The 27,756-nt window shown below is 50.3% G+C and overlaps 13 protein-coding genes and 1 non-coding gene across 14 annotated transcripts; 8 read left to right on the top strand and 6 right to left on the bottom strand.

The window, feature by feature from the left end:
• Nucleotides 1–210: 210 nt before the first annotated feature.
• AtWU_00477 (Zn(II)2Cys6 transcription factor domain-containing protein) lies at nt 211–1,923 on the top strand (the record flags this gene model as incomplete). The annotated part of the gene is made up of 1 exon (XM_035495593.1): nt 211–1,923. The coding sequence occupies one exon, from the start codon at nt 211–213 to the stop codon at nt 1,921–1,923; it is 1,713 nt and encodes a 570-aa protein (XP_035351486.1).
• A 2,010-nt stretch (nt 1,924–3,933) lies between these two features.
• AtWU_00476 (alpha/beta hydrolase) lies at nt 3,934–4,755 on the top strand (the record flags this gene model as incomplete). The annotated part of the gene is made up of 1 exon (XM_035495592.1): nt 3,934–4,755. The coding sequence occupies one exon, from the start codon at nt 3,934–3,936 to the stop codon at nt 4,753–4,755; it is 822 nt and encodes a 273-aa protein (XP_035351485.1).
• Nucleotides 4,756–5,453: 698 nt separating this feature from the next.
• Nucleotides 5,454–7,004, bottom strand: AtWU_00475 (similar to An18g00890; the record flags this gene model as incomplete). The annotated part of the gene is made up of 1 exon (XM_035495591.1): nt 5,454–7,004. The coding sequence occupies one exon, from the start codon at nt 7,002–7,004 to the stop codon at nt 5,454–5,456; it is 1,551 nt and encodes a 516-aa protein (XP_035351484.1).
• Nucleotides 7,005–7,862: 858 nt separating this feature from the next.
• On the top strand, nt 7,863–8,568 carry AtWU_00474 (FKBP-type peptidyl-prolyl cis-trans isomerase; the record flags this gene model as incomplete). The annotated part of the gene is made up of 6 exons (XM_035495590.1): nt 7,863–7,999; nt 8,099–8,166; nt 8,216–8,276; nt 8,346–8,366; nt 8,420–8,461; nt 8,511–8,568. The coding sequence occupies 6 exons, from the start codon at nt 7,863–7,865 to the stop codon at nt 8,566–8,568; spliced, it is 387 nt and encodes a 128-aa protein (XP_035351483.1).
• A 161-nt stretch (nt 8,569–8,729) lies between these two features.
• Nucleotides 8,730–9,498, bottom strand: AtWU_00473 (alpha/beta hydrolase; the record flags this gene model as incomplete). Its single annotated transcript, XM_035495589.1, has 2 exons — nt 8,730–9,050; nt 9,121–9,498. 2 exons carry the CDS (start codon nt 9,496–9,498, stop codon nt 8,730–8,732), a joined length of 699 nt encoding a protein of 232 aa, XP_035351482.1.
• Nucleotides 9,499–10,606: 1,108 nt separating this feature from the next.
• AtWU_t20 lies at nt 10,607–10,687 on the top strand. Its single transcript is given in 2 exon segments — nt 10,607–10,642; nt 10,652–10,687. It is a non-coding gene; the product is annotated as a tRNA-Arg (tRNA).
• A 281-nt stretch (nt 10,688–10,968) lies between these two features.
• AtWU_00472 (GMC family oxidoreductase) lies at nt 10,969–12,969 on the bottom strand (the record flags this gene model as incomplete). The annotated part of the gene is made up of 7 exons (XM_035495588.1): nt 10,969–11,001; nt 11,054–11,543; nt 11,596–11,904; nt 11,958–12,328; nt 12,383–12,536; nt 12,606–12,870; nt 12,918–12,969. The coding sequence occupies 7 exons, from the start codon at nt 12,967–12,969 to the stop codon at nt 10,969–10,971; spliced, it is 1,674 nt and encodes a 557-aa protein (XP_035351481.1).
• A 557-nt stretch (nt 12,970–13,526) lies between these two features.
• On the bottom strand, nt 13,527–14,501 carry AtWU_00471 (GNAT family N-acetyltransferase; the record flags this gene model as incomplete). The annotated part of the gene is made up of 3 exons (XM_035495587.1): nt 13,527–13,861; nt 13,927–14,249; nt 14,404–14,501. The coding sequence occupies 3 exons, from the start codon at nt 14,499–14,501 to the stop codon at nt 13,527–13,529; spliced, it is 756 nt and encodes a 251-aa protein (XP_035351480.1).
• Nucleotides 14,502–14,906: 405 nt separating this feature from the next.
• On the bottom strand, nt 14,907–17,071 carry AtWU_00470 (choline transport protein; the record flags this gene model as incomplete). The annotated part of the gene is made up of 9 exons (XM_035495586.1): nt 14,907–15,359; nt 15,440–15,769; nt 15,834–15,853; nt 15,921–16,298; nt 16,370–16,442; nt 16,496–16,595; nt 16,657–16,680; nt 16,797–16,867; nt 16,934–17,071. The coding sequence occupies 9 exons, from the start codon at nt 17,069–17,071 to the stop codon at nt 14,907–14,909; spliced, it is 1,587 nt and encodes a 528-aa protein (XP_035351479.1).
• A 1,250-nt stretch (nt 17,072–18,321) lies between these two features.
• AtWU_00469 (putative integral membrane protein) lies at nt 18,322–19,404 on the top strand (the record flags this gene model as incomplete). The annotated part of the gene is made up of 4 exons (XM_035495585.1): nt 18,322–18,465; nt 18,534–18,860; nt 18,917–19,059; nt 19,110–19,404. 4 exons carry the CDS (start codon nt 18,322–18,324, stop codon nt 19,402–19,404), a joined length of 909 nt encoding a protein of 302 aa, XP_035351478.1.
• Nucleotides 19,405–20,197: 793 nt separating this feature from the next.
• Nucleotides 20,198–21,182, top strand: AtWU_00468 (uncharacterized protein; the record flags this gene model as incomplete). Its single annotated transcript, XM_035495584.1, has 3 exons — nt 20,198–20,447; nt 20,512–20,741; nt 20,808–21,182. 3 exons carry the CDS (start codon nt 20,198–20,200, stop codon nt 21,180–21,182), a joined length of 855 nt encoding a protein of 284 aa, XP_035351477.1.
• Nucleotides 21,183–21,674: 492 nt separating this feature from the next.
• On the top strand, nt 21,675–23,162 carry AtWU_00467 (MFS transporter; the record flags this gene model as incomplete). Its single annotated transcript, XM_035495583.1, has 2 exons — nt 21,675–21,832; nt 21,896–23,162. The coding sequence occupies 2 exons, from the start codon at nt 21,675–21,677 to the stop codon at nt 23,160–23,162; spliced, it is 1,425 nt and encodes a 474-aa protein (XP_035351476.1).
• A 1,018-nt stretch (nt 23,163–24,180) lies between these two features.
• Nucleotides 24,181–26,159, top strand: AtWU_00466 (lysophospholipase 1 precursor; the record flags this gene model as incomplete). The annotated part of the gene is made up of 3 exons (XM_035495582.1): nt 24,181–24,990; nt 25,043–25,182; nt 25,232–26,159. 3 exons carry the CDS (start codon nt 24,181–24,183, stop codon nt 26,157–26,159), a joined length of 1,878 nt encoding a protein of 625 aa, XP_035351475.1.
• Nucleotides 26,160–26,361: 202 nt separating this feature from the next.
• Nucleotides 26,362–27,517, bottom strand: AtWU_00465 (zinc-dependent alcohol dehydrogenase family protein; the record flags this gene model as incomplete). Its single annotated transcript, XM_035495581.1, has 3 exons — nt 26,362–26,536; nt 26,589–26,946; nt 27,001–27,517. 3 exons carry the CDS (start codon nt 27,515–27,517, stop codon nt 26,362–26,364), a joined length of 1,050 nt encoding a protein of 349 aa, XP_035351474.1.
• Between the last annotated feature and the right edge of the window lie 239 nt (nt 27,518–27,756).

Raw genomic sequence — 27,756 nt, 5'->3', positions numbered from 1 at the left:
GCGATAAGCATTTCTTGATCCGGTTTAGCGTGTGAATATTTGACTGGTTGCACAATCACGTGCACTGAATTAACAGTGACTCAACTCCCGCCATTGATTGCCCTCGGCTTCCATCGGACAGACACAGACTTGATGTGTTTCTGCTACTACTGACATCAGAGGTCGGATTAATGGAAGAGAAGACAATCTCTCTTATCCTATTCACAACACATGTACAAGCCTGCGCCACCCAGACCCAAAAAGACAAACATCATCCGCTCCCGCAATGGCTGTCAGAGTTGCCGCAGCCGCAGAACCAAGTGTGATGAGCGAAAGCCCACGTGCGGGACCTGCGCACGACTTGGAAAGATCTGTGACTATGCTAGACCAGCTTTCAAATTTCAAATCGCGACAGTCGACGACCCGAAGCCATCACCAAAGCAGCTAGCATCGGCAACAACATCAAGTGTATCGTCAGAAGAGACAAGCCCAAGACCGACTAGGGACCAGACATTGGCTGTCCAAGCTGCAGAAGATATCCCCTCCATCGGAAGCCATAGCATTATCCAGTCTTTGCAAATGACGGACCGCGATATCTTCTACACCACCTACTGGGAAGGCTCTTGCTTACCAGCTTTGCACCCAGTATTCCATTTTGCCACTTCATTGGCCGCTGCCCATCCCATTCTCAACGACGCCCTTTTGGCCCTTTCCTCGTGCAATATCGGGCGCCTTCATGCTGAGCGCAGAACACCCTCGGCCGGGACGATGAGTTCAATGAGTCCTAGTCTCATCCACCAGACACGGAGTCAGCTATACTACTCGTCCGCAATCCAGAAGTTGGCCATCATGCAATCACAAGACTACCATCAAAACTCAGTCACAATGCTAACTGTTCTTGTTCTGTTCGCTCATCTGGAGCAAGCCATGGGCAATTTCCAGGGCTTTTACACTCACGTCCGGGGGATGATGAATCTTCTTGAGTGGCATGAAGGCGTCAAAGACGCAGCCACCAAGTCGCTGCTTGCTTCGTGGATGCAAATCCGCTATGTTGTATGGTGGGCTCGAGCCTATTTCAGTTCATTGGAAGTTTGTCAGCATCTTCCATCGATACCTTTGCCGGCCTCCCTATTAGACGTACCTCAGACACTACATGAGCGACGTGTGAAAGTCCTTAGCATCATGTGTGAATCACATCGATTAAACTTCAGTACCATACTGCAGCAATTTCAAATTTTTCGGTCAGACGACGTTAGTGGTTCCGATTTTGATGATCGCTATGCATATTGCACTAGTCTATTACACCAAGAAGCGGCGAAGCTCGATGCGTGGGTGTTGCAACTTCCGCCATCTGAGCAGCCAATTTACGCGTTCAACGACATAGACAGCACTACAATCCGCTTCCAGTCCCACGATGCCGCGCTGAACTATGCATACTACGTAGTTGCGCGAGCCATGCAGTGCACGGGTGTTCTGCGACTCCTTTGTGATCCCGAAAACGCCCATCTCGGACGGGAGTGTAATGAAGAGGAATATTGGGTTCAGACATTAGTCCGGATTGCACAGTGGAGCGATATGCAGACGTCCATTACCAAGAATAGCTACACTATCGGGTTCTCGGGCTTACTCTTGGCGGGTATTCTCCGGTGCCAGAGCCTATCAGTCGGATTGGAGATCCAAAACTGGTTGCAGACGCTCATCAATCTGCAACCAACCGAAGAGGGGGCGTTTCCAATATATCAGACCTTCAACGTGGTCAAGATCATCAATCAACAGAGGGCAATCGGCCGGGATGTTTTTGCTGTCACTCAACCAGTGGATGATGGCGGTGGTACACCCAAGCTTACTGGGTACAACAGCCAGTCAATTACAAGTCTCGTCTTTCATGGGAGAGACCATAACCTCGATTGTCTTTTCCAAGAATGCATCTCCCTGGATGTCTGATTCACTCGACAATGGAATAACACTTTCCGACCGGGCACATCTAATCGCATGTTGTACGCAGCATTTTTGATTTATTCATCGTCCCTGACAGCTGGACAGGTGGTTAAGCGAGGCACTTCCAAAGAGTGCCCGGCCGGCTCCCTCGGAAGAGAATCGACGCTTTCGGGTAGATCCTTGTGCAACCAATATGCAGGCCACAAGGAGATCGCCCGCAAACTGGCCTTTGAATTCCCTCCAGACGAAATTTCAGCAGTGCCAATGTAAAACGGCAGTCGCCTTGAGCCGGTATGGGCCGTGAGGAAGCATTATTATACATCCATCCCGCCGCCATTATCCCACCATTCAATGACCGGCCAGGGTCACTAATTGAGATGGGTTTCTAAACTCACCCGGACAGTGCTGGATAATCACACAACGGAGTTTTCCGAGCTATCCACACTTAAGACCCCTAGTCATCCTCCGCCGGCGTTGTCCGAAACAGACTTGCTTCTGGTCAGAGACCTGCTTCGTCAAATTGGCGGAACAATCGGAGGAACAATCTTGGACAAAATTAATTGCGGCCAGATCAATTGATTGTTCCTGGACACGGGAAATACAGTCCTCTAGCCCGCGGTCTCTATGGACTGGGTCGAGCATGTGCCCCATGTGTTGCATGGATTTGATGGGCCTCCGATGCTCGGGTTCTCCCACGACGGAGGAAATGGATGGAAGTAACGAGCTATCCTCGTGCAATGCCTTCTGTTCATCTGGCGCAGGTTCATAATTACTTTTGCAAATGCCGGAAAATTTGCTACACCTGTTCTCATGGCTTGAAGCGATAATATGATCTCTATTGGCCATTACAATGCGAGCTCTAATCAGTTGTATTTACTCATTTGCGACAGAAGGAGTGCAGGTTGTTGAATGTCAGAAATGCCTTGATCTCTCGTCCCCACCCATCGGGGTCAACTCGAGGAATATACGCCGTATATTTCGTATTTGTCAATTCTCGCTGAGGGATAAATAATTCAATTTACCATGTCTTTTGCGTTTGCGAGCGAATTCAGAAGGGGCAATACATAAGATGATCCACATGAAGAGGCCAGAGCAAGATAGGGCTGAAGTCCGACTTGGTCTATCAGTGTGGGTCGTAATTTGCGGGAAAGCGTTATCAGTACGCATCAAGTGATTGGATGGAATACAATAGTTCTAACTTTCGATAAATGACAAATGATAAGGAGTATTGATTGCACCGTCTCCTAAAGGATCGACTATTTGGAGAAAAGAAAGCATCCATCTTCCTATGCTCCTCAGGTTGTGTACAATGTTTGACCACGCTTGGATTTGTTCACTCAAAGTATGGACACAGTTGTTCTTTTACCAGTCACATCAAAGCGGTTCTCACGCTTCTTATCCATAAGTTGCATGCTGCCGCTAAACTGCAGCAACTCAATTTCGGAGCGATATAGCACTAATCATTTCATACTAGCCCTGCAAGCCGCTTAGCTATCTTCCAGGTGGACTACGTATTGCGTCATCTTAAGATAAGCGCCCAATTCTCTACCCTGACCATAGCGGATCGTAATATATGCGATTATTGATACGAATTTTCAGTTCCGATTTTGGCTACAATGACCGTTTCCGCTCATTGGAATTTTGATCAAGTTCGGAAGGTTCTTGGTGGAGTATTGAAAGTACTAGATGTTATTCACTGTCTTCAAGGCAAGAGAAGATATAGATATAGAGCACCTACTGATCTATTGCACGTTTTTAACGCTTTGATTTGAATCTAATTATGGGAGCACCTTCTATATCATTATGGCACATATCAACTTAGTCAGTGCCATTGGGCAATTTCCAAGAAGTCAGTTGACGTGCGTGTACCTATCATGCAAGTACCCCGCATCTAGTCATATATAGGAAGCCGAATACCACGGTGTCAATCACCTCATCAACATAAACCCTCAGAGAAAAATAACACCATTTGATACATCTTCAATTGATCTCAAAGTCCCTAAATCAATCTCTACAATGACAAGAATAACGACCTCCAAGCTCAAGATTCTTATGATCCATGGTACTATCCTGACTCTAAGCACGGATGTCATTGCCACCACTGACCATAAATTACGCTCGATAGGTTATACTGAAACCGGAGAGTCGTTTCGCGCCGACATACGTGGCCTGGAAAAAGCCCTCATGGAAGCCTTTCCAGCAGCGCCTGCGCCTGGATACCATCCCGATTACCCGGATGGTGTAGAGCTTGTGTACCCTGATGGCACCTGGAGACTTAAGCCAACCGACTGGGAACGCTATATACCGGGAACCGATCCAGGTTTTGGATGGTTCTATAAGGTCAACGATGACGATGAATTCCCAGGCTTGCTCGATGGACTACAGAAGCTTGGTGACATTATGCGCTCGCAGGGTCCCTTTGCTGGAGTCATTGGATTTTCCCAAGGAGGTTTTCTAACCGGACTTATTACGAGTCTGCTCGAGCCAGGCAGGAAGAGTGTCTTTGAAAAAACCGAAGTGGAGAGTGGAGGTATTCCGTTCCCAAAATCGTTCGACGGGGTGGACCCGATTAAGTTCTCAATCAGCTGCTGTGGTTTCGCTGGATTGAACCTTCGGTACAAAGCCTTCTATTCCCCAAAAATCTCAGGGCCAATGCTTCATATGAATGGGCAATTTGATGATGTTGTGTACTACAAAAGAAGCCGCACTCTGATTGATGCGACCACGGGTGCCGAGGAAGAGAAAGTGCTCATTCACCCGGGTGGTCATTCTGTGCCGACCAGCAAATTGTATACAGATGCGATGATCATGTTCATCAAAGGGAAACTCGCGTCTTGATGTGATTCTGTAGGTTACAAGCTGCTATATACTATTTGAGCGGCGATGCATCTGTATAGTCAGCATATAGATAGGAAGGGACGGGTTACACATTGAGAACTTTGACTGAATTGAATTTAAATACTACCCAAAAGAATATGGAACAAGACATAAGGACGCCAACTCCACCTTGTATACATGGACAGGTGTACAAGAGGGGCTAATGCACGAGGATAGTGGTTGACATGATCTGGTTTGGTGTCATGTGGCCTCCAACAAGTGACGGCATGCTTCAACAATCGTGTCTATGTACCTTTTATTTAATTGGCTCTGTGGACCAATCATCAATCAGAAGCTCCAGCAGTCATTCACACTACAACATACATAACCCATGAATCTTAATTAGCAGCCTGTTAATCCATGGGTTCGTGCGCAACCTAGAAACCTTATTTCAACTCTTCATAAGCCCCAACTGACAGTGTCCTCTTCGTACCTTAGCTCTCACTTCAAAGGTCTTCTTAGTTGAATCGTACTACGAAGGCATCGGGTTTTTTAAAGTGGTAAGCAACAGTCATATTTTCAAGCTATCTTCGACAAAGTTTCTCGAAATTCTGCAGTACAAAATCGTGGACTTTTAGGATCGTGGACTTTTAGGATCGTGGACTTTTCGAAGCCATATGACCTGGTTTAAGTGGTGGCCATGAGAACCTCCAACCACTTCAGCAGAGCTCGTTCTTGATATAACGTCCCTGCTCGTCATCGGTCTCAAAGTTCAGTTCGTCTGTTAGACATACGGACCCGACTACTGTGTCGAGTGCTCCTTCACCCACGTACTTCAGGGCTTTTTTTATTAGGGTGTCCTCGTCAATGATGTCGGCTACATCATCTATTTTGTCTTCTTTAATTCCATCGCTGTCGTCATCATTGCCGGCTTGCTCATTCTCGTCTTGACTATGCTCGGATTCGGCAGACTGCCAGGTGACTTCCCTAAGGAAATCTTCAAAGGTATTTTCCACTTCGAGGATAGTTGGTGACAGCTCTTCCGGCACGAACTCGGGCTGAGGCAATGGTGCTGACGTGCTGGATTGGTCGGTCACCAGCACGATCTCGGGCTCGGGCAGTAGGTCGAACGCAGTTGAAGACGAGCTCACGGAGCCAAAAAAGTCCTCGATGCAACAGGCAGCTGCCTGTATGCTGGGATCGTTCTCGATCTCCTCGTATACTTCCGGCGGAAACTCGTTCTTAACCCAGGACAGATGGCCGTCGATAAGTTCCTGGTCATGCTCCAGGTTGAGCGTCAGTTTGTTGTCCTCGAAAATGGACAGGTTCAACTGCGCCGGTCCCTCTCCCACAAAGACATAAAATTGAGCCAATTGGCCCACTACGATCCCACCGTAGAGGGCCCTTCGGCTTCCGTGGTCATTCTGTCCGTGGTACGATGCTGCCAAGCGATTCTTAAGGGGAACCTGCAAAGCAGGCCAATCGACGTCTATTGGGCCCGTAACATCTTTCCATACGAGCATGATAAAGTTGATCTCCCTGAAGGGGTACTCTCGGTGGCTGACAATGACATGGCTCAGGTCGTAATTACGGAGCCCAACAAGGTCCGTTTGCTGATCGATAACCTCCATGTCAACCTCGCTCAAGCAATCCTGCATCCGACCGAGCCACTCATTCGGCGAATGGATGCGGCTCGGTCGGGGGGCACGGCTAGGCCGAGAGTACGGGGTCGAACGTCTCTGGTGCCGTGCACACCTCTTGATATGCCCCTGTGAGTTGGATATGGTGGAGCTCGCAAGGTCGGAACTGGAGCTGGTAGTGCCGGTGGTAAATTGTTCCAAAGTCTGGTGGAGTTGTTTCGAAGCATTGTGTGCTTTAGGATTCATTTCGTCCTCGGGGCTGTCGTCAGGCGTCAACGGATACATTGGCCGCATGACAAGGCTAGGCCTACTCCATACTTGTCTGTAGAAGGCGGGACGAGGCATGGCGGTGGTCTCTTCGGGGCTTAGAAAGGCCTCCGAATCTGCCGACATAAGTGGCGGACATGAGTATCGTCCAGCCCGGCCTTCATCAATCAGACTTTCTTCGCTGATACCGGACACTTGAATCAGCAGGTGTCTATTTGCCTTGGCCCATGTCTCCCTCTCTGATTTGTTTGCCTCTTCAAAGTTGCTTTCTCCACGTTCTATGCCGGCGCGCACTGCATGTCGTTGTGTATCAAGCTCAGAGTGCTTGGGTCTGTCCTGTCGCTTGAGGCGTGAGGCAGGCATATTGTCTGCTCGGAGCTGCTTTGCTGCAGTGAACACTTACTATGATAATGTCTTGATGTGATAGTATAGTGTCTTGCTACCGATACTGCAGGAGATAGGAAACATCTTGGTCCCTGGAGAGGGAATCGGGATATAAAAGGGAGACTTTCGCTAGCGGCATGACAGTGACAAGCCGGTTGAGCCCTGCCCTTTGGTTCTAGGCGCAATGCGATGAATGACAATAACATTTCATGCATGATAATAGACAGTGCCGTTGTCTTCTGTGGCGAATTCCAGTCAGGGTAATGGGATAACAACGGTTAACTCCCTCCTCGAGATTTAGCGGAGGATGCGCCGTCTTTTAGTTGAATTGCTGTGCAACCTTGTTATATTTTTATCCAATAGCAAAAACCCCTCATTATGCTAGGCTAGTGTGAATGATTGGCTCGGTGAAGGACGGGACGCGTTTCAGGGCAACTAGTGAGAAGCCGTGAATACACTCACTGTCTCCAGTGTACTCCATACCGGGGATTCACACCTGTCTGTGAATGTATGGATACCTCAGGCACTGATGTGCTACAACTACTACTTTGTAGTCAAAATCAAAGGAAATCAGTATCAAACCTAGCTGAAACAGATGCTCTGTTGTGTTATTCTATCTAGTATAATTTCATTCCATAGAGTTCATCTTCCGACCGCAGTGAAGCAGACATACCTTCCACCCAGCCTCTTCTGCAGGGCTCAAATCATAAACTTTTTCCGTTCCGGCACAATCTCAACTGGTCATGTGACCTGCTGGCAGGAAGACGTGCCCCGTTCACAACCCCATTGTTTCCCCACAATCCATCTGGAGTTTACCAGATTACCTGACCAAAAAATATGGGGTTTATCGATTTCATCAAGGATATTCTGCGCCCGGGCAATGGCGTGGATTATCCCAAGCCGGGTGACATGGTAACCGTGCATTACCACGGCTATCTTTACGACCCGGCACGGTCAAGGAACCGAGGGCGTCGGTATGTTCCTATCAAACAGGAAGACACGGCTTGCCGTTTGTTTTACCATTACTTGCATGGCCTGGGCTGTTCTTCATACTGATATTGGTCCCACTATAGATTCGACAGCAGTATTAAACGGGGATTTCCTTTTACTTTCAAGGTCGGTGTCGGCCAGGTGATCAAAGGTGCGTCAGTGCAGCAACCCCTGCAGAATGTTAGGCTGATCAGTTTCAGGATGGGATGTTGGTATTTTGGGGATGAGTCTGGGTGAAAGAGCCTATCTTACATTCGGCCCGTATGTCTTATTTACAATGGCTATCTCCTTTCAACATGTCCACTACTAACTATTCCTTATGTCCGGCAGTCACTTTGGATATGGCGAGAGGTAAGTTTCATTATATCCCAAAGATTTGGAATTTGCGCTGATGTTGTTTCCAGGGGAGCTCCTCCGTTTATTCCTGGCAACTCAACCCTTGTCTTGTAAGTTCCTACCCCAAACCAAGACTTCTCTTGACTCACTGTCGTGCAGTGATGTCCAGCTACTCGCCATCAATGGCCAAGGGATTGAGTCGGATGATTCTGAATAACTGTACAATACTATCCAAATCGCTCATTAATGTTCACGTCATATACCATTTTCTTCTATTTTCGCGTCATTTTGCGCTTCAGATATACAGTGCCCCAACATCTCAATCTTGCTTGATTTATCGTATTCTTCATCACACTCATGCTCTAATTTTCGCTGCCATCAAATGGTTGCCGCAGCAGCACGTATAACCTCTGCCACCCGCGATGGCTGACTGAGCTGAGGCATGTGGCCAGCACTGCACCGCTCGATCTGGCTCCCCGCCAGGTTAGCTAGTTGCTCTTGGAGGCCCGCTGGAAGAGCATTATCACCCTCACAGACAAGGTACACGCTGGGCACATCCTTCCACCCAGCGTAGGGCACCCTGCCATTCCAACCATCAGCCGGCTGGGGGGCAAGCATAGCCAGCCACTTTGTCTTCTCTGGCTCAGTAACGTCGTTGAGAAGCAGCACCTCAGGATCGACGCAGTACATCGCACCTCCCTGTCAATTCACACGTCAACCAGACACCACCATATTAGGGGCGAGAACATAAATAGGCTGGGTAACCAACCTCAACAACAGCAAATGGCAAATCCTCGTGTTCATGACCTTCCGGAAAAACCGCCGCAGCCAAGAAGACAATCTTGACGACTCCACCCTGTCCGACAGCCGACTTGCTCAGGCCTTCCATGGCAGTGCTACCGAGGAATCCACCAGCTGAGTGCAATACGAGAATGACCTCTTCTCCGCGGTGCACGATGCTCGTCAGATGGTCGCGCACGGCGGCTATATCATCGGTCATAGCCGGGTTTCCGGGCGAGGTGGTGCCCGTGCTGGGTAATGTGCAGACTTCTGTCTTGAAGCCATCAGCCTTCAGGAGATCGCATACGGGGGTGAAGACTTTGGGGCCCTCCCAGAAACCGGGGACGAAGAGGATGGTGGGTGCCATTTGGCTGGATGGTAATAATACGGTTGATGAGATTACGGTGGTCAGATTATGGGTGATAGAGAGGGGCGGCTGTAGATTATATGGATCTATCGCTAGCGCATTATGGTAGTCTAGATGAGGGAGGGGTACAAAGCTGTCACTAAAGGCACCATACTGCTGATTCGCACTACATGTGTACCTACTGGGGCTCAGCAAGCCATTGCAGGCCAGCTGGTGCGAGCCAACGACGTTCGGCTGGTTGCAGTGTCGTGTAGTGCGTAGACATGGGGTATTATTTGCACCACCCAATACAAAGGTAAGCTCAACATCCACTTAAATCTCACGTCAGGCGGACGAGTCGGGACTCCGATTCCAGCCTTTTTTGAGCACGGACAAGGTCGAGATCTAACGGATCAATGGGCCAATGAAACCTTGGTAGACTGGCTTATTAGTGATGCGCTAATTGCTAAGCTTTCTGGTCGCTTTTTTTTTTTTTTTTTTCCGTCCAATCGACTAGCATCTAGCTCGCACTCAGCTCATTGCCGCCTGTCAGTGGGCTATAGAGAATAACAGTGGACCAGTTTATTTGTATAATCATAATTTGCCATTCTTGAAGCAGCTCTACGGAGTAGAATAGTAGATCTTACCCATAGACTTGACGTTTAGGCTTACTGTGTCACTGGGTTTTTGGATCAGTATGTGGTGATTTTTGGCAAGGTAAAGGAGTATGTTCGATCGCATATATAGCCTTGTGTACACTATGAGACACTGCATGGTAGTTTATTGGTGCTAAATGTCGGCAATAGGGCAAGTGAGATGAAGCCTGTAAGTGTAATTGCTAGTCTACTAGTGAGTATGCTCGGTATACTAGTGGAAGAGAATATATATCTTGCAGTGTCCAGGTGGTGGAATCGTGAACATGCCCGCCTACGGGAGGAATAGTCTAATAAGTCAACTGGCACATTATACATGCTCCACATAAAAAATATAACCGAGAAAAGATAAGAACCTAAGGTTGACACCCAAATTTGCCGCCTGTTGACCTAGCCTGTCTGCAAGGAATCCTCTTGTGGAACAAGGTACAATCTTCAGGCATAAGGCAAAAGTGTTTGCAACAAACATCAAGTACGGCCGGGTGGCGCAATGGTAGCGCGCTGCCTTCCGGTAGTGGATGTGGCAGTGGTTGCGTGTTCGAGTCACGTCTCGGTCGTTTCTTTTTTTCTTTTTGTATTTGCTTCTTCCCCCCCTCCTCTCCCACCAGGAGTGAGTGACGGCAGCATCATTTCTTTTTATTGGCTATGAATAACCTCTTCTCCGTGCTTTCCATCCATTTTCATCAAAGTGGACATGGCCTGCGGCCCCGCCCGGGATCGCAACTTTTTGGCACGACAATGGCCTACATCGAGCATCGAACATAGGCACATTTTCCAACAACCATGTATCTTACTCCTTTTATTGCCAGTTCTCGATAATAGTGAGAGATCCGGCTGGTCACGCCACCGAGGAAAGAATCATATTAGCAGCCTACAATGCACATATCAGCAGCAGCACTATGCCCCCATGCTCCAATACCTACCTGTTCAGCAACACCATACGTAGGCGCCTGATAATGCGCCGCCAACGGTAGTGGGATTACACCAGAGTCCACAACCCTCAATCGCTCAACCTGATACACCCGACACTCAGTGTCGACAACTTCCCCCATCGCACAAGTCCCCGAGTAGTGAAAGCAACTACCACCACTCCGGTTCGCCCGGACATCGATCGCCTCATCGGACCAATTGTCACGGAGGGAATCGTCGACGCCGAACTCGACAGCATTAAGACCCTCGACGGCCTGTATGGCACGCGCAGTCTCCCGCACATTCTCGTACATCGCCGATCGGTCAATCGGGGATGCAAGGAGTTTGGGATCGAGCACGGGGGTGTCAGCAGGGTCAGATGATCGCAGCGTGAGAGTACCCCGTGATACTGAGTCGACGAGAACGTGCATGAGGCTGATGACGCGCTTCCCGGGCCAGCCTTCGAGGGGTTTCTTGCGAGCGGACGTGTCGACGGCGGTGTAACTGACTTGGTTAGCAGTGCCTTTCTTTCTGCGAGCTTTGACGAACAGCATACACAATAAAGTTTTCAAGTTGCATCTTCCCCTCAGCCAAGTACCGATTGCGCTCGGCTGAGCTCAGAACTTGTTTGGCCAGCTCTTGTGTCTTTGCATCCGCAGGTGCAAAAGACATCCAGTCGTATGGTAAGCCCGCTAGCCAATGGACCTGTTCTGTTTCCATCTCCCCATCACCTAGGGTAGCATTGTGCTCGTCAATCGACCAGTAGGTGAATATATGAGGGTGGTCAGCATAGTTCTTCCCCACGGGAAGGTCTACGACTGGAGTGATGCCATGTGGCTGCAATTCTTCTGCTGGGCCGATGCCGCTGTTACTGTTATTAGGTTTTTCTATCCTCAGAAGCAGTTAATGCTAACTCACCTTAGAAGGAGGATTTTGGGTGATCCATATGCCCCAGCTGAGAGGATCACTTCTTTCCGAGCCTTGACATGGACGCGCTCAATCTGATCTCCCACTGATCGCGCAATAATGGCGCCTTCCACAGTCTTCCCAGTCATCATGAGCCTCTCCACTGTTGAATTCGTCCAGACAGTGACGTTACTCCCCAAAGGGTAGCTACTCGCAAAGCTCCTCAATCCCGCATAGGTGGAACTAAACGCCTCCGAGTACCCCAGCTGCTGTCCACTATTCATATCATCCACCTGCTTGCGACCGAGCAATTCGTGGAATCTGCGACTCTTCTCCCGCAACGGGTAATTTCGTGGCAGTCCACTGTTCGTCGCATGGCTGACCTATACGATATCAACAAGGTAACTCGTAATGCAGAAGATAGATGCGATAGCTACCTTGATCGGCCCACAATCTCCATGAGAATCAACAGTGAGAAGGCCTCTCTCCTTCATCTCCACAGAAGGATACCACGTCTCGACCCTCTTGAAATACGGCAAAAGACCATTCCACGACCATCTCCGGTCTTGAACAAGATCTGCCCATTGGTCACTAACCAAACACAGTCATATCAGCAACAATCTTCGTAACCATATCACCGTTAATAGTATGGAATCTCACTAATCAACAGCCGGCCCGCGCGTAAACACCTGATAATTTACCCCGGACCCTCCCCCGACAATTTTGCCAGAGGCCAGACACACCGTATCACCTCCGAAAGCGCGCTCCTGCGGTACCGAGCGATGGGGCCATTCGAGATCCGAGCCGAATCCTGCCGCGAAGCCCATTGCGCCGGATGTCCGATCGTCTTTCTCGACGCCGGCTTCGATGAGCAGGATGCGCAGATCGGGACGGCTTTGCGAGATTCGACTCGCTACCACACAGCCTGTTGCTTATCAGTATGAGTGGGAGATATTGTGATTGGGGGATTACCTGCGACGCCTGCTCCGACTACGATGAAGTCGTATGTTTCTTCTGGCTTCATGTTGTTCATGTGAAGTATGAGGGGACTTGCAGACACAATAGAAGGTGGAGATTGTATGCGTCTTAACGCAACAGGTGATTGATATACGCGAAGCTACGGGTGGCCTGAAGGGTAAGATTGTATTGATGATACTTAGACCTCGTCCGCTTGCGGTATAACCGGCCAGAGAGACGTGGATGGCAATTACACGAGGAGAGTCAGCTCTTCGTAAAGGACCCTTTGTATGGGAGTCGCCATCCGCAGGGAAATACCACTACCAATGAAAGAACACGAAAAATATAAGCATATCGTTACATCCAGCTTCAGCAGGCTTTGGCCTTAAGGCGTGCACTATGACCGCATGAAGGCTGGTCTGGACACAGAACAGAGTTGGATGCGAAACCTAAAAGCGTGAGGGGAAACGGCGTCTCCGCATCAAGTTTCCCCGAGTATCAGCGAACAAGAAACACAGTGACTAAGAAAGAAGTCTTGTCTTTATTCCATCATCATATCAATCATCAACATCATCTCATCTATTCTACATCTAAGATCGCAACACTCTTGACGAACCGACGAACCTATTTCCAGGTATCCTCGGTAACCGCCCACGGACCCGGAGGCACCTTATCATTCCACTCACCGCGCGGAGGGCGCCAAAGCAAGAGAATCGCGGGCGGTTGACATTCATGCACCAGCCTGTTCCACTCATCACTGGGGTTCTTCTTCGCAAAGTCGATGTTCAGACTGATGACACGCTTGTATCCGCTCTCTTCATACAACCAGCGACCGATGGGACTGCCCTCGATCCAGCTCTCGTATCCTAGGGGATCGATCCTCTCGTGGCCCCATTGCATGAGGAGTCGTCCTACGCCTCGACGGCGGTAATCGGGGTGGACGCCCATGGCATTTACGCCTATTCATTCATCAGTTAGCTCTCTTCAATAATGGATAAAGTAAATGTAATGAAGGGGTATATACCAGCATGAGGCCTCTGCAACCAACACTGTCTCGGAAAGAAAGCCTGACTGAGCATGCGACTAGCATATTCCGCGCGTTCCGAACCCTCCGGGTACCAAGTACATGACAGCGGTTGAGGGCCATTGGGAAAGGGGTTCTTGTGAAAGATGAGCCATTCGCAGCCACCGGCGACGCGACCGGTCTCGGTATCAATCACATAGATGAGATGGGAGGCGGGATTCTTCTCGTGAGCGGCCCAGCGGATTTCCGTGTCGAGGGCTTTGTCTTTTACGCGGTCTTCTGCGGTGTGGCCGCTTACGGGGTGGACGGCGGTGAATACTGGGCTGTTGATTGTGGTGGTGGTGCGACCGGCAAGATTAGTTTGAAACTCTACTACTGTACGGGGATGGGAGGATAGGAGGGAGGATTGGGGGAGGAGATTAATGAAGGAAGAAGGAAGGGAAGGAATGTGTGGTGGTAAATTGCGCGCTCACTTACTTGTAAGGGTTGAAGTTGGCCGACCAGAGGACGTCGACTAGACGGGCATATTCCTCTTTGGTGTGAATTTCCCGGACTTCGAACTGCGACTTGGTCATGATGGGCTGGGCTGGCTGGACTCTTGGGAAAGGATTGATGGATGGATGATCGATTGAAACGGGGAAATTGAGGGGGCGCGCGCGGGATGAGGGGAAACAACAAGAGAAAGAGAAAAAAAGTATCTGACTTGACTAATAGAGAGTAGTGAATGGAAAATAGATTAGTTAGATTAGTTATCCTCCCTAAATTATCTACCAAGTAATGAACTAATTTAGTAGCCGGAAGCCGATGTTACCCTGTCACGGACGGACTAAATGAATCCCTCTTTTTAATTAAAAAAAGTAGTACTATGGTATAAGGTAGACTATTTTAGGGCGACGCCACTGTCAAGTAGGGGAAAAGTCCCTGAATCAAGTGGAAAATTGCGCCATTTCCCGAGCTGTTAGTTAGTCAAAAGCATCCAACTAAATCTCGGCTAGCGGGCCCTTGTAGTGCTTCCGCGCCCATCCCACATAGTACACGATACTGATGAGGGTTACTCCCGCGAAAATGACAATGCTGTAGTTAATATTCTTGGGAGCAGGGTGGTTCTCCGGTGGCCAGCACCCGAAGAACATCATGATGATGGAGTAGGCAATGGCAAAGATGTTATTTGCCGTGCCCAACCACCCTTTGACTCGGAAGGGCCCCCAGTTGAGGACACCGCCGCCTTGACCCGGCTCGGTGAGGTCGCCGCGCAATCTACGATAGAGCAGGAGAGTCAGAGAGATCATGTACGAGGCAAAGAAGGCCTCCAGGACCAGCGACAGAATGATGTTCAGCACCACTGCCGACCCGATGTTGATCAGGCTGAGCAGACCGGCTGCGATAACCACCACCAACGTGCTGTGGAAGGGCACGAGAGTCCGTTGGTTCACCTGTAGATAAGAGCGATCGCAATTAGAATATTCCTAACAAAACAACCCGAGGGCGAATAGAGGCTAGGCCCATCACTTACCTGTCGCACCCAGCGCCAGCCGGGAATGGCCTGCTCGCGGGAGAATGACCACAGCATACGACTGCCGGAAGAGATACCCGCGAGTCCTGCACACGCTTGCAGAATGGCCATCATACTGGAGAGAACAACCGCAGCACCCTTACTGCCCGTCGAGCTCGCCAGCATGTACATGAAGGGATACGAGGCACTGGATTCCACAATCTTCAACAGGTCTCCAGCGGTGAAGAGGAAGGCAATCAGAATGGCAAAGCCAGTTGCGCCGTTGATCATGAGGGCCAGCAGCATAGAACGGGGGACCACCCGACTGCTGTTGGCGACTTCTTCGGCCATCTGTAAGGGGTTAGTTTGGCAACTGACTCAAACAGCGGCTAAACACCGAGAAGGAAGCACTTACATGAACCGCGCCATCAGTACCTAGTGAACACAAAACCCGAGTCAGTATATCATGTTGAAGTTGATTAGACGCGAAAGTCTGCCTTACCAACAAACGCAGCCACAGTGCCTTTTAACCCGATAAAGGTAGCCAAGGTCAGATCACCCCAGCCGCCATAATCGAAGGATACAGTAAAGATCGATCGCGGATCGGCCTTGGGCCCCAAATAGACGAGCGGAACCAAGACGGCGAAGAAGCCAAGCACATGGACAAGTAGGATAAGCACTTCAATGACCGGCAAGATCATCCCCAGCCAAGTATTGAGAACTGTGCAGACGAGCAGAATCGCCCACATGATCAGCGTGATGTGCCATCCTTTGGGATCATAGCTGGGGATGTTCATGGCAATGGTGCTCTGCAGCACACTGGCGGCCAGGTAGATGGCGGCTGTGGGGGCCGCTGTCCACGCAATAATGCAGACCGAGCCTGGATGTTTCCTTGCGTTAGCTAATTCGGACCGCGGTTCGCATACTCGGCACATGGAGTCGCACACATACCAGTGACATGACTGAGAAACTTCCTGGCCGACCTGGGGGCCAAGATGCTCACCCAATGATATTGTCCGCCCGCCTGTGGTGAGAAATTAGGCTCATTCTCAGCTGCAGGAAGTGTCGGACACATACCGACGGCATCATGCTTGCTAGCTCCCCCATCGAAATGAACACGGAAATGATGCCCGCCCAGACCCCAAGAAAGCCATACACCAAACCGGCGGGACCACCACTGCACAAGGGTTAACAAACAGTTTTCTTCAGAGGTAAGCTCATTCCATGGTAGGCCTTACTTGGTGAGTCCCAAGCCAATGTTCCTAATTATCCCTATTAGCTTGTAGAGTTCTGACGGGATAAAAAGCAAGGGGGAGTGGGGAAACAAAAAGAGGGGTAAAAGAGAGAAAAAAAAGAATATTGAAAAAATATCGCATACATTATAACCGCTTCCCAAGTCAGCATCAAGCTGCAGGCAAACCCGACAGTACTCGTTAGACCAAATCGTCGCTAGCAAGGGTAGATCTCAGCGGCTGATGGTAGTAGAATCTCGGGGATAACGTGTGTGTTGGTTACCTTCAGCACCTCCTTCTTTCCGACCCTGGCCAGCTCGTAAGCATCGTTACTAAAAGTAGCCTTGCTCGGCGTGCCAGAATCCCGGTTCGTTGGAGCACGCAGCTCGATCGAATGTTCAACATCGCTGTTCCTGGCCATTTTGGGAACTCGTCACGACCAGTCCAAGACGCAGGCAACTAGACAAGTAAGAGAAGGTGTGATTTCGAAGGCATGGATTTTAAGAGACTGATTCGGAGTCATTTTATGCAAGCGCGGCCGGATAAAATCCAACGTAGACGGTAAACCCTGCAGGATTGCCACACACAGTCCTGCCATTAGACCAATTATCGGCCGGATTACCCGAAGAAGCAAAGGGTCCCTCTACGTTATCAGCTGCAGAAAGTATCGTGCGATGATTGGGGGCCAGATGCATTGTAAGTTGGGGGCCGTTATTTCGATATCTGAAGGATGGCTGAGTGTGAGGAAACGAAATTGCATCCCCAGTGTTCTAGTAGTCTAGCCTATCGAGAAATGTTCAACTACTACTAAATTAGACGATCTTGGCTGCCGCGTGTCTCATATGGGCGTAAATTGGAATTGGAACGCGACCAAGCGACTCCGGAAGGAAGAGAGAAAGGAATGAAGGCTGGCAAGCAGGGGGGTGGAGTTGGAAAGTGGAGAAGTAGACAGGGAGGGGAGGGTGTGCACCACCCGTCCACCACCACAACAATGGGACCATCCAACGTCAGCCCTAGTCTATTAGCTGTCCATCTTGTTCGGGTTGGCCGGGAAAGCCCACCCACCACCACTACGTACCACGACCACCAACACAGCACAAAACCAAGAAGCATATTAGCCAAGGCAGCTCGGCTACTCAAGCAGTCTTGGCCATAAGCAGTAAGACCGAGACAGCCAACCGTCTCACATGTATTGACTGGTGTTTCCCCATTAGGGTTAGATATTCCTGCAGTGTGCAGAGAGGGCGGCCGCTAGAGAATCCAGGCGGAGGGGCGCAGAGCCATAGTGCGACGCTTATAGGCCGACGGCCTTGGCGATCATCGGGCCTCCCCGACTAAACTTTCCGGGCGGCACGCGCCAGCCCCAGTAGTATCCAGTGGGATCCAGTCTTATCCAGCGTATCCTGTCGCTCCTGTGTGTCTCCAGTGCGACCCGTGCTCCATCTCCGCTCGTGCAGAGAGCATGTTTGCTTGCTGGGCTGTGTATGGGGCTGTTCACGCACTGCTCACAAGTAGGATCTGCCTTCTCTTCAGCCAGCGGTCTTATTTACCTTATATGCCTAAAATCGTTCAATCACGATCAGTTTCGTAGCCAGCCAAAATCCTTCACTACCTGTGCCTTGGAATCCGATTCGGTACCATGAAGGTTATTTTGTTTCACGCCTGAAAGTCATGACAGACCATTCTGCAGCAGTCAAGGTCGTGACATGCTTCCTCCTCATCGTCTCCTTCATCGCTGTCGTAGCCTGTTTGACGACAAACTGGCAGGTTTTGAGGAGGAAGGTGTCTAGTGTGACGCTCCTTTTGAGCACTTTGGTTAGCTAGCTCTCTCAGATAATTTGTTTGCTTCGTGCCATCTGTATAGTAAAACTGACTGCCAGTAGATCGCATCAATTGCCTCCGGGGCAGCTGTATCCGTCGCTGCTACTCATGGCTTGGGACAAGCTTCCCCTCTCTCAGATGACCAGGTGGTCGTCATGCAGAAGGCCCTCTATTCCATGGAGGTGCTGTATGTTTTGACGCTGGGACTGGGAAAGCTGTCTGTCATGGTTCTCTTCTACAGTCTGCTCTCGTCGACAGGCCAGTCGAAGTCTGTCCTGGCAGCGACAGGTCTACTTTTGATATGGGTTGTGGTGATGGCCATCGTGGTATGCCTACAATGCCATCCACCCGAAGTTTGGAACATCGTCGGCGGGAAGTGTCTTGACGTGGTAAGTAGAATACGATGTGTTAGCCCGGCTACGAAAACATTGCTAATGTCTTCAAGTCCGGAATTTGGATAGCATTTGGGGTCATGAACGTCTTGGTCGAGATTATGATTATCGCAGTCCCATCCTTCATCATCTTCCGCCTGCAACTGAGTCTGAAAAGGCGTTTGGTGGTAATAAGCTGCTTCGGTATCCGAATCCTGTATGTCGCAATACTTTACCGAGATTTCGACACTTCTGACCTCTTTCTAGGGATATCGCTGGCAGTATTGTGCAGCTGTGCTACGTCCGTAATTTCAAGCTCCACGCCGACTCCCCTCTACCGACCAATGTCTGGCAATGGGCGATTTGCAGTCAAGTGCTTCAAACGGTGGCTATCTTATCTGCCTGTGTGCCATACCTTCGAGAATTCCTGGAGTCGTTCCCCAGTGGTATGTTCAAGCCGACTGAGCTCAAACATCCTACGGTGCAGTCGGCATACAATGCGACCAAGTGTTCGGACAGTGATATAGAATTAATGAGACCGGAATCGACAAAAGATACTTAGTTAATCAACTTGAATTTCACAACTAAATACATAAATCTTTCCATTGTATCATATATTCTTTGTAGTATCCCGCTTAACCGTTTACTTGCTGATGGCGGCAACGGTCAGCTCGTCCATCTGACGGACGTTGGCGTCAGCAGCGGCACGCTCGACGTTGTTGGTGGTAGGGAGGGCGAGAGCCACAGCCGAGAAGGCGACGAGGACGAGAGTAGCGACACGCATTTTGTGAGATGTGGATGTTTTGAGATAAGAATGTCTCGGAGGAAGGCAGGAGTCTGTCACAGAGCTATGTTAACCCGAAGAACACTGCAAATTGGTGTCGCCCCAGATGAGGTGAGCATACCTTTTGTGGTAGGAGGACTAGAAGTGTGAGACTGGAAGACTTGAGGGTTTGCTGCTGAATGAACGAGGAGCGAGGGGGGATTTGAGGGGATTACATAGGAACCAGCGGCGGAGGACCGGCAAGGTCCGAAGACAATTGATCCGGTGGGATAGAAGCAGGCCGTCACATAGTGGAGCCTCAGATAGCGAAGGATTACCTGTTTGCGACGCTACTATCAACCGGTGTGCCGTGCTGACCAGCCTTGCATTAGCTTGAGCTCTTTTCATGCAATGTGAACCCACATCGCCGACAGCCCCATTGCCGGCATCGCATGATGTGTTCCGGAGCCGACGTTCCATCAGAAATGTGACAAATGTGACAAGGGCTCGGTGTTTAAAATCTGAGCATTGCGTTGACCCCCGACGCCCCTCCGGCTGTCAAACCCCTCCATGCTCATTCCCCCCTCTCACAATGTATTCCTACGAGAAAGTCAACCGTGACGACGACAGTGACCAGGGGCTTCTGGCTGAGGACTCGGAGAGAGTCGCACCTCAGCCCAGAGTCTCCAGATTCCCTAGCTGGACGAACGCTTTGCTGCTCTTGGGACTGTTGTTTTCGCTCTCACTGAACGTGGGATGGTTCGTGTTCCAGAAGGGTCACAATGTCCCCATTCAGGACTTGGATCCTGATGCGGCCATGGCTAAGCAGCGGTCTCCTTACAGTACGTACTTATCTCACAAGCCTCAACTTGAAGTTTCATCTCTAACATTGCTTCGTATGACCAGCCGGTCTCGCATGGGATACTCACCTGCCTTACTCCCACCACTCCGAGTATACTAGCGAGAACAAGACACATGCGGATGAGATGTGGGAGAACCTGAGCATGGACCCCATGGTTATTGCTCCCACCTGGGAATGGGCTCAGAGCAAGGGTCTGTCGGACTCTTGGGCTTTCCCTTGGGATTCGAACCGAAGGATCTACTTCGTCAAGGTGTTCCATCAACTCCACTGTCTCGTGAGTGTCACCGTCGCAACATTTCAAACTCGGGATAGACGCTGAAATTCTACTTTTCTCTACTAGAAACTTATGCGCCACTCTTACCATGAACTCTGGTCCGGACAAGAGAGCTCGATCCCCGCTCCTCATATCGAACACTGCCTCGATTCCCTGCGACAGGATCTGATGTGCAAGGCCGATGATACCCCCATGCCATCTCTTCAGCTGCTGAATGGTGGTGGAGAAGGCCAATTAATGCAATGCAAGGACTTTGATAAGCTGGTCGCCTGGTCGAAGGCACCGGAACGCAATGCTTGCTACAAGCGACTGACCGACTACAAGCCGATCGTCCATAGCATTGAGCGCTACGCTTTCTGTCCTGAGGATAGTGAGCACTACCCGACGATGAGCAAGTATTTCGAGGAACACGGGCATTATGCCGATCCTTTTTCGGAATAGACAAGGGCGAGGCTGATTTGGTTCGGCTGGGGGAGAAACTAGCCAAGAAGGGCAGCCGAGAGGAGGGGAAAAGGGACTTTTAGCGCAGAAAACCCTAGTCAGCACCTAAATTAGCTTATTTAGCTTCAATGCAATTAAGAAAGTAGCAACGTTTAGTGGCCAGTAAATCTGCAAGCCCCCCTGCAAGCCCACTGGGGGCCAAACAGTACCACCTTCTGTTTTCTGTTAGTCCATTAGCCTGGTCTGAGTGGACAAAGTACTTTATCTGCTTATCTGCTTACTGTCAAAGGAGCATCAAGCCTGATCAGCCTCGGTCTGAGCGCAAACCCTTTGCTCGTCCGATCTTCCCCTCCATTCCTTTCATCCCGTTCCTTTTTTTTTTTAACAGCACATCGGCTCCTCCCTTTCATCTTCAGTCTTCCTTCCCATTCCATTAAGTTTTGAGAATAATTCTCCCTACCTTCTCATTGGTGGTTACTACACCAGTCCAAAATGGATGAGGAAGATGGCCATTGCAAAGAAACCGAGGTCACCGTCCAGTCGACGAGCCCCGTGGACTCGGCCGATTATGATCCTTTTGACCCCCAAACCCGCTCCACCACGTACAAGTGGATCACCGTCGTCCTTGTCGCGGGATTATCAACCATGGTGTAAGCTTAAACCCCCATCAATAAACTCAATGTCAAGGTGTCTGACAGTTGCGCCCGGGAAAGTCAGTTGTCCACCATCATAGCAGCCCCCGTATCCCCGTCCATTCTGTCTCATTTCCATTCCGACAATGCCCTCTACCGTACCCTCATTGTTTCCATCTGGGAACTCGGAGAAATCATAGCGCCATTGCTATGGGGACCGCTTTCTGAGCTGTATGGCCGACAATGGCCTCTGAATATTGCCAATCTCTTCTTTGTCGCCTTTTTGGCTGGAACTGCTGCCAGCACTAGTATCCAGATGCTGATTGCCTTCCGGTTTTTGAGTGGTGCGGCGACCGCAGCTTCAGCCATCGGTCCTGGCATTGTTAGCGATCTTTTCCCCGAGGAAAATCGCGGACGTGCCATGTCCATTATGTCCTTGACCGGTGCATTAGGACCAGTCGTAGGTCCTATCATCGGTTCCTATCTAGGTGAAAAGGCCGGATGGCGATGGGCATTCTGGTTACCGACTATTGCGACTGGGACTCTGTCCCTGCTCATTCTTGTCGTGTACCGTGAAACATACAGCGTCACTCTCCAGAAACGCAAAGCCAAACAGCAGGGTCTCGAAGGTGGCACTGAAAGTCCGGAAGATACAGAAAAGACAGCCAGCCACGTATTTTTTAAGACTATCCTCCGGCCACTCCGTCTGCTCATCCGGTCTCCCATGTTAATACTGGTTACCCTGTATCTCAGCGTGGTCTATGGTTACACCTACCTGGTGATGACAACCATCGCAACACTGTTCCAGGATGTGTACGGCTTCTCCGAAGGAGCATCCGGTCTAGCCTTCCTAGGACTGTGCCTTGGGCTCATTCTCGGGGCCTTCTTGTGCAGCTTCCTGCTAGACCGCTATGTGCGCACAGCCCGGGCACGGTCCGGCACTTCCAAGCCAGAGCAGCGCCTGCCTCCTGTCTTGATCGCATGCTTCATCATGTCAGGTGGCCTTTTTCTTTTTGGCTGGACTGCGCAGTATCATGTCCAATGGATTGCGCCAATTATTGGCACGGGCATCATTGGGTTTGGGCTGGTGTCTACCACCATCACTTTGCAAACTTACGTCGTGGACCTCTTCGGCATCTACGCCGCGAGTGCTACCAGCGCAATGCTGGTTCCCAGAAATGCCTGCGCCGCATTCCTGCCCCTTGCAGGACCACCACTGTTCAAGCACCTTGGATATAACTGGGGCGGAACACTTCTGGCGCTGATTGTTTTGGTGTTCTCGTTGATGCCCTTGATCTTCATCAAGTATGGCGAGAGACTGCGGGGAAAGAATTTGCTAGATGCTTGAGATGTCGAGGGTGTTTGTATGATATATTTAGTATGACAAAAGCATGAACAATGATAGTAATGATGTTGTTTGGGATTGATCCCACTTTCGCAGTTCTTCCTTGTTTTCGACGAGCAAGTCACATTATCCTTCTGCACGGTCGCAAATGAGGCTGTGCTCCTAGGGCATCGATACAGAAACAGTCGCAAGAGATACCCTTCTTGGACTCGAGGATGATGCCATGCCCAAAGTCTAACCCTACAGCAATGATGCTTGTTGGTGCCCTGTAGGCAGCAGGATTGTGAGTCCCGCAGCCATCCGTGACGCTCCACCTTCCAAGCTTCTGACAGGTCCGTGCCAACTCATGATCCTTCCGATTGACGGCGGATAAGTATATAATGCACTGGAGGCGCAGTTCCAGACCAATGGAACGTCTTGTTGATACTTGTGCTTTGACAATATTATATGACATGTCGATCGAAGCTCTTGTTGGTACCCGAAGGAGTATGGTTTGCCGTTACCATGGGTAAGGCTGTGGACTGCCTCAATTCCTATTTATTGATCGAGGCGGTTAGACCACTAGCTATGCAGATCTGCTCAGCCCAAGTGGATTTAGTTGATCGTGGCGCCTTCACTGTGGATACGAGACAACGAATCGCAGACTCCGGAAGCCCGTGGCTGGTGAAGTTGCCCGCAATATGCGCAGCAGATAGTTCTTTTTGCTTCCCTGTTTAAAGGCTTCAGCTGCGCTGGGACGTTACTGCCATCCATACTACTCTCCAGGGCTGAATATGACGCACTGCTACGGAGTACTGCATACTTGTTTAGGAAGGCCTTGCGGGGGACCGATCACAGCGAGGTTGAATGGATGGCACTGAATGCTACATGCTATACAGGCAACAACACCTCGATCTGAATATGGTATCCAGGATGTTGAACGCACATATCTATGTGTATATAATGGTCTGTACATTCGAGTCTGAAAGTCCAACTTTAGCAGCATTCTAAATTCTCTATCAGTCTCGGGAACATCGTTGCAATGCTACCGCTTCTAATCTCAGCAGCAGCTGCCACTCTTGCCTCTGCCCTGGAACACCCCCAAGGTTATGCGCCAGATCCTGTCTCCTGCCCAACAAGTTTACAATGGATCCGACCGGCAGTTGGACTCAGCAGAGATGAATCGGAATGGGTCGAAGGGCGCAAGAAGGTCGTCCTGGGCTCACTAGAGGCATATCTGGAACGACTCAACCTGGACGACTTTGACACAGATGAATACATCTCGCGTCTCAACTACACCAACCAGACCCCAGTTATGGGAATGGCCATCAGCGGCGGAGGTTTCGGGTCCGCCTTCACCGGGGCAGGTCTAATCCGTGCTTTGGATGACCGTCTTCCCGCAGCCAACGAGCAACGTACAGGCGGACTTCTGCAAAGCATGACCTACCTATCCGGCCTGTCCGGAGGATCCTGGCCCGCAGTGTCCTTCCCATCCTACAATTTTCCTACTGCAGACGAGATCGTCGATTACTGGAAACCGGAGATTGACCGATTCCTCACAGTCACAAACACCTCTGCTGAAGCTGCCACCGAGGTTGTCATGTTCGAACAGATTGCTACAAAGCATCAGGCTGGCTTCGAGATAGGTATAAGTGATTATCTGGGGCGGGGGTTCGCGTACGAGTTCATACCCGGACAATCCGGGGGCCTCAACACCACGTTTTCGGGGATCCGCAATCTGAGCAACTTTATCAATCACCAAATGCCGATGCCTATCATTCACCTGGCTTCAGTTGAACCGCAAGATGCTGAGTACTACGACCTTTTGGTACCGTCATCTAATGGGACGATTGTAAGTAACACTCCTTTTCAATAAACCACCAGCTCCAAGCTAATCCGATTAGTTCGACTTGACTCCTTTCGAATTCGGCGCCTGGGAAGGAGATGTGCATGCATTTACACCCACCGAGTGGCTCGGAAACCAGCTGTCCAACGGAATTCCAGTAAATTCAAGTACATGCTGGAAAGGGTTCGATCGGTCCTCGTAAGTAATTCGGTGCATATAGTCTGGCACGCTTCTGACTTTATTTTAGACTGGTCATCGGCACTTCCGCCGGCGCCTTCAACTTCTGGTATCTCGAAAGCGTCTCCAACGGAACCCTCGGCCAATTTGCCAAACGTTCCACCACCCACAAGCCCTCTCTTGTCAAACGACTCAGCAAACCCGCCAACCTGAACGGACTCGTCGAAGCGTTTGCCGACACCTTCGATCTTAACCTAACAGAAGTTGCCTACTCAACATTCCCCAACCCATTCACCAATCTCTCCCTCTCCACCGGCAACGCTCACACATCCTCAACCCTAAAACTCGTCGACGGCAGCGAAACAGGTCAAACGATCCCGCTATGGGGTCAAATCCAGCCTGCACGCAACGTCGACTTTATCATAGCCTGGGACGACTCCCAAGACGCAGACCCATACTCCTGGAACAATGGCACAAACCTCTACAACACATACCTCGCTGCCAACGCAACGGGACTTCCCTTTCCCGTAATTCCACCCTCCAAGACAATGGTGAACCTGAACTACACACTCCACCCACAATTCTTCGGCTGCGATGCGAACCTCACTACCACAGGCGACGATCGTGCCCCGATTGTGCTGTACATGGCCAATGCGCCGTATAGCGCATACACGAACTTCTCGTTCTGGCAGACGGCGACGAGTCGCGAGCAGATGGAGGACATCTTCATCAATAGTTTCGACATTGTGACGCAAGCGAATGGATCGTGGGATGGGGAGTGGGCGGAGTGTATCGGGTGTGCGGCTGTGGAGAGGAGTTTGAAGAGGGTAGGGATGGAGAGGACCAGGCAGTGTGAGCGGTGCTTTGAGAGGTATTGTTGGGATGGGGAGCTGGATGAGAGGGAGCTGATTGAGATGGATCCGGGAGTTTTGGACCCAACATTGATTTTGAATCCGGGGGTGGGGTTTGAGGTGTGGAATGCTACGAATCCTTATTGATTGTCGCCATGATTGGGGTTTGGCTGAAAGCTGGCAGGGAGGCAGTTTGCTATTAAGGCATTATGATTAAAGATGTGATGATTTGTCATGACTACTATATAGACCAAAATGATATGATACTGCTAGTTGGAGAGAGTCTTATCATATTTGTTCGAATACTAACTCACTGTATCTTCATTATGCGACAAATATAGACATCTAACTACAAACGCAACACAACCTTCCCAACCTGCTTACCCTGCCAAACATACTCAACAGCCTCTTCGGCTTGCTCAAACGGAAACACTTTATCAATAAGGTCTTCGAGCTGCGTCTGCGAAGCCGACAGTGCCTCACAAAAGTCCTCCATATCAATCTTCGAGCCCGCGTTAATGCCCCTTTGCAGGTCAGTAAACTTTTCCCATTTCCACTACTTCCCACAACACTCACCTGAGGGTAATCCTCCGATCAATAAGAGTCGGTACCAGCTCTCGCAGCTCAGACGGATCCTGCTTCCCAAGATATCCCACCTGACTGACCACCCCGCCACGACGAGTGCATCGCATACTCTTGACCAGGGAGCCCGTTCCGCCATTCTCCACCACCAAGTCCACACCGACACCATCAGTAAGCTTCAACACCTCTTCATCCCACTCTGGCGTGTCCTTATAATTAACCGTCAAAATAGCAGAACCAGAATACTTCTCCTTGATAGCCTGAAGCTTCGCATCACTCGACGAAGTCAGAATCACACGCAAGCCAGCCGCGAGCGCCAACTTCAGCGCAAACATGCTGACGCCCCCGGTCCCTAAAATCTTTCGTCAATCTCAAAATCAAACCACTACTTAAAATAAAGACTCACCCTGCACCAGAACCGTCTGCCCAATCCTCATCCCCTTCAACGCCGACCACGCCGTAACCCCCGCACAAGGAATCATCGACGCCTGCACCCAATCCAAGTAAGTCGGAAGTTTACACAGCACACTCTCATCATAAACGATGTAATCCGCCATCACCCCATCTTCATCAGCAGCCAGCCACGACCGCTTCGTCGCACGCTCTGTAATCTGCTCGGTGTCTGTGATTGGCGCCGCGCGATCCCCAACAACCAGAGTCTTCACTTTATCCCCGGTGGCTATTACTTCCCCAGCGGCGTCGTTGCCCAGAATCCCGTGGGGGAGAACAGGCCATGGGTTCCCGCCGTTGGCGATGTTGGCGTCGCGGTAGTTGAGGGCCACGGCGTGGACCCGGATGAGAACTGCCGTGGGGGATAAGGGGAGGGTAAGTGGCTCTGTTACGATGTTCACTTTCGGGGTGTTCGGGGTGTAGTCGTCTGTTCGGCGGACGGCGCGACGGTGGGTGGGTTGTGTGGAGGACATCTTGTCTGGTGAATTTGATATGGATGGAGTAGCTACGGAAGAACTATTGATTGTTTGTACAGATTCATGCTTTCGTCAGTTGTTATATTGTTATATACCCCGCGTTCTGGATGCTTTTCAGCTGTGGTTCGGATGGGACAGCCGAGCCGATGGGAGAAAGGGCTTATGAATCAATCCATGGGGTATCCGAGATCCGACATCCGAGACAATACTCGGGTTGATAGGATAGCCATTGTTCG

Source organism: Aspergillus tubingensis, assembly GCF_013340325.1.
Source record: "Aspergillus tubingensis WU-2223L DNA, scaffold_1, whole genome shotgun sequence".
Taxonomy (NCBI): domain Eukaryota; kingdom Fungi; phylum Ascomycota; class Eurotiomycetes; order Eurotiales; family Aspergillaceae; genus Aspergillus; species Aspergillus tubingensis.
This window is presented reverse-complemented; position numbering and strand designations above follow the sequence as displayed.